This window comes from Strongylocentrotus purpuratus, unplaced genomic scaffold (genome assembly GCF_000002235.5).
Source record: "Strongylocentrotus purpuratus isolate Spur 01 unplaced genomic scaffold, Spur_5.0 spur5_contig_837, whole genome shotgun sequence".
NCBI classification, from domain to species: Eukaryota; Metazoa; Echinodermata; class Echinoidea; order Camarodonta; family Strongylocentrotidae; genus Strongylocentrotus; species Strongylocentrotus purpuratus.
Window position 1 is genome coordinate 549,921 of NW_022145543.1, and position 8,834 is coordinate 558,754.

The window sequence follows — 8,834 nt, forward strand, 5'->3', positions numbered from 1 at the left end:
ACACATAGATAGATAGATAGATGGATAGATAGATAGACAGATAGAACTTTATGAGTCCCAGCTTTCTGTTGATTTCTGTAACATGTCTATCGTAATTAATAAAACACACTCAATAGATTAACATAAAAGTTGTTTTTGGTGCAAAAAACATGCTAATTCTATCTCTCTAGTTACCGGTATGTGGAAATTAGGATGATTGTATCAGGCCAAGAACACCTGATCGGAAGCACTCATTAACATTTACAAATCATAGGTCAAAATGAAATGATTAGAGCGGCTATGGAGCCTATTGTCATAAAGAGCTAGGAGCACCTGAGCAAAAGGAATACATTATGAATAATACTCATAAAATTTGATGACTTATACTCATAAAATGTAATGACTTTTGTTTATGTTAACCCCAGGCCCTCTTATCCCCACTCCACCCATTTTCTCTTTTACGTGCCTTTGCTAGTTCATGAAAATTTATGAACTAGGACCTACTTTTCACCATTTTATGGTGATGAGTTTCTCTGTTCACAACATAATAAAGGACAAGTAGATTCTTCTTCTTCTTCTTCTTCTTCTTCTTCTTCTTCTTCTTCTTGTTCTTCTTCTTCTTCTTCTTGTTCTTGTTGTTGTTGTTGTTGTTGTTGTTCTTCTTCTTCTTCTTCTTCGTATTCTTCTTCTTCTTTCTTCTTCTTCTTCTTCTTGTTCTTGTTCTTCTTGTTCTTCTTGTTCTTCTTCTTCTTCTTGTTTTTCTTCTTCTTCATCTTGTTCTTGTTCTTCTTGTTCTTGTTCTTGTTCTTGTTCTTCTTGTTCTTCTTCTTGTTCTTCTTGTTCTTGTTCTTGTTCTTGTTCTTCTTCTTCTTCTTCTTCTTCTTCTTCTTCTTCTTCTTCTTCTTCTTCTTCTTCTTTGCATTATTATTACTGTTATTGTCATTTTTATTATTATAATCAGTAGTACTTAGTTGTAGTATTAGTAGCAGTCTTTGTTATTATTATCATTTTCATTATTATTATGAGTTATCATTATTTTTTATCAGTATTATCATTATAAGTCTTGTTATATTATTATTATTATTAATCATTACCATTATTGATATCATTTCCAACCCCTAATGCTGCACAATATGGAAAGGCGTGTAGACAAGTCATTGGACCATTCAAACTTTCTTTTTATCCTTGAGATACATGTCTATGATACTTGTCCAATCTGAATTTTTTTAATGTTTATAACATAAAATGTTTCATCCCCGAGCCCACAGTGTTTTTGCAAGAAGATACTTGGTTTGTGTAATATTAAATTTCTTTTTCAGTGTATGCTGCAAGTATTGGTGTTTTAAAATTGCACTGTCTTGAATTTAAATCCTCTTCCTTTTCTTTGACTTTTTCCTTCACAATATTAATGTATTTATATAGCGCATTTTCCATATACATACATGTTCAAATGTGCTTTTACAATATGTACTCCTCACTACCAGTCTATTTAACTAAAAAGATAATATTGTTCCTTCTTCCATCTACAGGTTCACATTGCCTCAGGGCCAGCATCAGAAACCACTGCTTTGCTTGCTGGATCTCATCATTCAGCAGCCATTGAGGATAAACCCAAGAACAGTAAGTACATAATAGTTCTCTCTCTTTCCCTCATCTTCTTTGTTTCTCCCTGAATTTCTCTTTCTCTCCCCCCCCCCCCCCTCTCTCTCTCTCTCTCTCTCTCTCTTCTCCCTCTCACTGTATCCTTCAGTTATATCTGTCTGTCTCTCCTCTCCTTTTTCTTTCATTCTTGCTTTATGTGTAGAGGTGTGGTGGTGGAGTGGATATGTCACCGGACTGTTGATCACAAGGTCTGTGGTTCGAGTCCCGCCGCGGCACTAATTGTAAGAATATGTATAAATATTCATTAGGAGCAGCTACACTGTAAGCGCGCACGAAAGATTGTGACGTAATAAAGAGTTTTAAGACTCATCAGTTTTGGTTTAGACACATGAACACGATGTAGTCCCTGTCTTGTATTGTACTAGTTTAGTTGGATTTGAGTGAATCAACCCTAGGCCAACAGCTATCAAAACATGGTGGCAGCGGCGGATAGATGTTTTTTTGCCGTTGAAATGATCTTGAGTCTGATCACTGTAGAGATAGCGGATTTTGGACATGCTTTGTGAGACAGAATTGTTGATGACCGAGAACTGAGTTTGGCGACTTCAACGCAGTGCGGTGCGGTATGTACTATAGTGCGTCGTCGTGTATATTCTGTACTACATGTGTGTGTCTTCTGTGAATCCGTATTCCGGTGCACGAGAAAGAACTTTTATGTGTCGCGTGCATGAGGACCTGGAACCACTTCGACGTCGTCGTGCGATGATGTGTGTAATCGAACTCTTGATTGGAGTTTATCGTTATTGGATCACAAGCTAGTCTAGATCGACTCTGGTCTAGATAGGACCTAGATCTACAGTGTATTTGTGTGTGTTCGTGCGGACATGGACATGGTGTAAGCACCCTCCGAGACTAGACTACAGGTGAGCCCAGCACTGCAGCAGTGAAGCAGAAAAGTAACTTCACGCGATATGGGAGCATACTTGACTTTGTAGACCTACATGTAACAAGTTAGACCTACATTATGAGACTGTGTTATTAACTGGAACTACTGCGCAACTATTGTAACGTCAGTCACTGAGTGAGCCTTTCTTGATGTGCAGACTTCGGACTCCAGTGTCACTGCCAGATCTACACTACGACGACAAGGTGTATCCAGAATCTATTCCAGATGTGTTGTCTTCACAAGGAAAAGGGACTTGATGATTGATCAATATCAGATCTAGATCTAGTCTAGAAACTGAGCTTTAACGATCGCCGATAGGTCCATATCTACCTCGGATTGAGTTGGAACTGATATTCAGGACATATAGCTTCAGTATACCTCGAAGAGATTGAACAGTTAATTATAATTACATAGGCATACTGGACTGGACAACAATCAGCTATTAATATTATAAGACTGAGCTGAATGTAAGGAGGGTCAAGTGTGGAATTGTTTTGAATTTGATTATTGTTGATAAGCAATATGCCTAACCCTTGTTCTGTACTTTATAGGTTTGAGAGCTATATACTTGTAAGTTGTATGATATATTCAACCAATTGGGGATTCCATGGTACCCATCTGAGTTCTGACTAGTATTATTAGTAATAGTAATACAGATCTACATTTAGATCTAGCTAGTTTGACCATTGTCTTCTGTTAGAAGTTAGTCATGTATAGAAGTGAGATAGACTTAAAATCTGAATTGTAAGAGTTCACGAGGAGGTCTCATGATAATGTCATGTGTATTCAATAATATTGATGGTATCTAAGTTCATGACACATTAGTATTCTAGATGGCCTAGGCAGGGACGTTCTTGTCATTACTTTAGTAGATCCCTGTAATGTGACCTATTGGTGTGAAACTACATAGTCTTGGTTCAAGAGTTGTATGGACATTGTGTGTACCATACTGATTGCCAGTATTGATAGTATACAAGTGCATTCTTTCTGTTTATGTGCTGATTTTAAGTATTGGTCCAATGCATTATATTTGTTGTAGTATCTCTGCATGCATGGTACTTTTTGTCTAGGACAGAACCAGGTTCAGTGACATTACATGTAACAGATTGGATTGTAGACATTTACAAACATGGCTGAAGCTCAACTTCCCTTTCATATTGCACCACCGCCACCCCTAAGGCATAAAGAAGATAGGGTGGAAGAGTGGAAGATGTTTAAACAAATGTATGAAAATTATGAGGTTATCACTAAGTTAAAGCAACAGGACAGTGAGTACCAAAGAGCTGTATTTCTCCATACAGTAGGTCCTGAAGGTCTAAAAATCTTCAATGCTATTACTTTTGAAAGAGATGGAGATGACAAGAAAGTCGATGTCATTATCCAGAAGATGAATTCTGTCATCATCGGACAAACCAACGAGATATATGAGAGATTCATATTCAACAAGCGGGACCAGAAACAAGGTGAAAGCATCGAAGCATATGTGACAGAGTTGAAACAGCTCGCTAAAACTTGTAAGTTTTGCGACTGCCTGAGGGAAAGCCTCATCAGAGATCGCATCGTGTTGGGAATTGCTGATACTGCAACAAGGAAAATCCTCCTCCAAAGGAAAGACTTGAAGTTGGAGACAGCTATAGACATTTGCCGTTCTTCTGAAGTCACTGCCTCCCAAATGCAGGTCATTGGAGATGATCCTTCTATCCACAGGGTAGAAAAGTCACATGAAAGAAAGCAGTGGACGAAGAGTCCAAGGCGACAGCCAGAAGGAGAGAATCTCATAAAGTGCAAGTTCTGCGGAAATACTCATAGACGCAAAAAGGAAGAGTGCCCCGCCTATGGGAAGATGTGCAAGAAATGTGGGAAAGAAAACCACTTCGCCATATGCTGTAAGAAGGGATCAAAGTACAAGAAGGAGATCCATAACGTAGAGTCTGAGGATTCAGCAGAGAACCAGACAGAGTCGGAAACGGAATCTGTGAACCACATAGAGATAGAGGTGTACGCTACAGGCACCAAACCATCTAAAGGACTGTTTGCGGAGATGTTGGTTGAGAACAGGCCAGCTAACTTCCAGATTGACTCAGGTGCGAGTGTGAATGTTATTTCAAAGAGCCTTGTCCCGAGTGCAGAAGACATAGTCAAAGAGAACATCATACTGAAAATGTACAACCGTTCTCGTCTTCAAGCAGAAGGTCGGGCTAAGGTCGTGTTGCGTAACACTAAGAACAACAAGAAGTACAGAGTCAACTTCATCGTTGTTAAGGAGAACTTAGTACCACTCCTGAGCGGTCCAGCTTCACAACAGATGAAATTCATAACTGTACATTATGAGAACTTCAACCAGGTCTGTGCTGTAAGCCCTGAAAACATCTTAGAGAGTTTCAGTGACATCTTTGACGAGCAAACTCCTGGAAAACTACCTGGCAAGGTCGAGTTGGTGACCAGGGAAGAAGTGACCCCAACACAGTGTAACGCCAAACCAGTACCAGTTGCAATGAAGCAGAGAGTCAAGGATGGACTTGCTAAATTGGTTGACCAAGACATCTTGATAAAGGTTGAGGAACCAACCCCATGGTGTAGCAGACTGGTCGTTATTGAGAAGAAAGACAAGAATGAATTGAGGTTTTGCATTGACCCAAGACCCCTCAACAAAGCCTTGCAAAGGGAAATACACAGATTGCCAGTCATGGAAGACATTCTCCCGGAGCTGTCAAAGGCTAAGATCTTTTCCAAGTTTGATTTGAGATCAGGCTACCTCCACTGTGAGCTTGATGATGAGAGTAGCTTCCTTACAACAATGAACACCCCGTTCGGGAGATATAGATGGAAAAGACTACCCTTTGGTCTGAATGCGTCAGCGGAAATATTCCAAAAGAAGCTACAACAGGCTTTGGATGGCCTTGATGGAATTGAGTGTGTTGCTGACGACATTATCCTGTTTGGTGTTGGAGACAACAGAGAGCAAGCAGAGAAGGACCATGATCGTAAGCTAGAAGCTCTGCTCCAGAGATGCAGAGATAAAGGTATCAAACTCAACCAGAAGAAATCTGTGCTGAAGGCTACAAGCATTCCATTTCTAGGACACATAGTGACAGACAAGGGACTGAAGGTAGATCCTGAAAAGGTCAAAGCAATTCTAGAGATGCCCAACCCTTCTGACCCTACGGAAGTGCAACGCCTACAAGGCAGCGTCAACTACCTCGCAAGGTTTCTACCTATGCTGTCCGATATGTTTGAGCCGTTGAGACGACTAACACATAAGGATGCCGATTGGGAATGGACATCGGAGCACGAGAGGGCAATGTCAAGAGTGAAGGAATCTTTGACCAGGGCACCTGTCCTAGCATATTACTCACCAGACCTACCACTGACCATCCAGTGTGATGCAAGCAAGTCAGGGCTCGGAGCAGTACTTCTCCAGAAGGGACAACCGTTGTCCTAAGTTAGCAGAGCTCTAACAGCAACTGAACAGAGGTACGCCCAGATCGAGAAAGAGGCACTTGCCATATGTTTCGCTCTCGAACGATTCCACCAATATACCTTTGGACAAAGGGTCATAGTCGAGAGTGACCATAAACCTTTACAGGCGATCCATAAGGCACCATAAGGCACCAAGACGCCTTCAAGGAATGTTAATGAGGATGTTGCACTACGACATCGACATCACCTGGGTAAAGGGACAGGACATGCATCTGGCTGACATGCTGTCAAGAGCTTACCTACCCACCACTGTAGGAGCCACTGAATTTGGTGAGGTGAACATCGTTGAAACCCTGAGTATGGGAGAGGAGAGGGTTAAACAACTGCAATCTCATACTAACAATGATGAGGTTCTACAGACCGTCAAGAAGGTCATCCACAAAGGTTGGCCGGAACAGAAAGCAGAAGTACCCGAAGCGGCTAAGTCATACTTCAATATCCGAGACGAGCTAAGCGTGCAAGATGGACTAGTATTCAGGGGAGAAAGAGTAGTCATCCCCATAACCCTCCGCAAGGAAATGAAGGAAACTCTTCACACTTCTCATCTTGGAATTGAAGGGACCCTTAGAAGGGCCAGAGAAATCATCTATTGGCCTGGGATGAACGCGGATGTCAAGCAGTTTATCCAGACATGTGAAGCCTGCAGAATGTACGAGCAGCAGAACCAGAAGGAAACCCTCATGCCACACGACATCCCAGACAGGCCATGGGAGAAAGTAGGTACCGACCTGTTCGAACTCAACAAGAAACACTACCTCGTTACCGTCGACTACCTTTCCAACTTCTGGGAAATCGACAGACTGTATGACCTTGGCAGTCGGGCAGTAATCGGGAAACTGAAGAGCCACTTCGCTCGATATGGCATCCCGAGCACTGTAATCAGTGACAATGGACCACAGTACTCATCCGAAGATTTCGCGAAGTTCTCTAAAAGATGGCAGTTTGATCACGTCACAATCTCCCCAAGACACAGCCAGGCAAATGGGAAGGTAGAAGCTGCAGTGAAGGCTGCAAAGAGACTCCTCAAGAAAACATCACAGTCTAAGGGTGACGCCTACCTAGCAATGCTAGAACTCCGAAATACCCCAAACCAAGGTGTTGACAGTAGCCCAGCGCAAAGGCTTCATGGACGGAGGACGAGAACACTACTTCCCACTTCATCCAGTCTCCTGAAACCAAGAGGTGCAGAGGTTCTCAGTGAAGACAGGAAAAAGCTTAAAATGCTACAACGTAAGCAGTCGGAACGCTACAACTTACATGCCAAAGATCTGCCGACATTAGTAGAAGGAGATATCGTACGTCTCAAGCCATACAAATCAGGAAGCACAGTTTGGCAAAGAGCAGTGGTAAATAGACGGCTCGACGAGAGGTCCTACGAGGTGGAGACCGACTCTGGATTACTCCTCAGAAGAAACAGGGTCGACCTCAAGAGAACTGAAGAACCCCCACCAAACACTGAGGAAGATCAACAGAAAACAATTTCTGAGAAGCCACAGCCACAACCACGTGCTCATGGGACTGAAAGGAAAGAGGCGTATCTACCATCTAACACTGTCATGACTAAACACCCTCAAAGTACTCAAAATCACGTGAAAGAAAACAAACCTCAGAGAACACAAAATACTCGAACAGAACAGGTAGACAAAAATGACACTCAGTCTTTCCTAAAGACCAGATCTGGTAGAGTAAGCAAGCCACCCCAAAGATTTGGTGACTATGTTGACAAGTAAGATGTTTGAAGCAAAAAAGATGATTCTGTGATTTTGTTGAAAACTAATGCAAGTTAATATACATATGTGTTGAAATTATTTGATTGACAAAGATGTCTAGCCAAAGTTTTGCGGAACATTTTAGTATGATCAAGAATTTAAGTCAAAAATATCCTGATAATGTTTTATTTTGCTAAGATTTCACTCCCAAGAGAGTTTGATCAGATTGAGTTTGTTAGTTTGAAAAGTGTTATGCTTACATTATGTATAATAGACAGCTGTAAATAAGTACTCTAGTGTTGTGTTAGAAAAACAAAACAAAATGAAGAAGAAAAAAAGCATTTAATTTGTTGATATTTTAATCATAAAACTGGTTACAACTGATATACTACATAGCAAAGATTGTATTTTGAGCTATTTAATCTTATTTGTACACCAAAGTTATGTTCTAGTTCAACATTCGACTATATATTTCATGCTTTATGATTTTGATATGTTAAAGTTAAAGATTGCACTAAGACAGAAATTTCAATAACCACAATTATTTGTTTTGTGTATCCATGACAGTAATATGGTTATATCCTTTAAATAATGATGTCACTCCACATCTTTTACAAAAAAGGGAGGATGTAAGAATATGTATAAATATTCATTAGGAGCAGCTACACTGTAAGCGCGCACGAAAGATTGTGACGTAATAAAGAGTTTTAAGACTCATCAGTTTTGGTTTAGACACATGAACACGATGTAGTCCCTGTCTTGTATTGTACTAGTTTAGTTGGATTTGAGTGAATCAACCCTAGGCCAACAGCTATCAAAACACTAATGTCCTTTGGCAAGACATTAATCTACATTTGCCACACTCGACCCAGGTGAGGTAAATGGGTACCTGGTAGGATTATTCCTTGGAATGCACTGTGGGCTGATAACAGCTGCCAGAGCTAAAGCTAGGGTAATAATTTCTATACAAGAACTGAATATCATTATTATTTATCTCTTCCTTTCTCTTATTTAAAAATCAGAATTTCCTTTTCCTCTTCTTCCTGTTCTTCTTGTTTCTTTTATTCACCGGTATTACATATGCACTTTTCCTAGGCTGTTCTGTTCATCCATCCATT

At 40.6% G+C, this 8,834-nt stretch overlaps 1 protein-coding gene across 1 annotated transcript; it reads left to right on the forward strand.

The window, feature by feature from the left end:
* Positions 1 to 6,168: 6,168 nt before the first annotated feature.
* LOC115924147 (uncharacterized protein K02A2.6-like) lies at positions 6,169 to 7,737 on the forward strand. The gene has a single exon (XM_030985976.1). It carries the CDS (start codon positions 6,169 to 6,171, stop codon positions 7,735 to 7,737), a length of 1,569 nt encoding a protein of 522 aa, XP_030841836.1.
* The last annotated feature ends 1,097 nt before the right edge of the window (positions 7,738 to 8,834 follow it).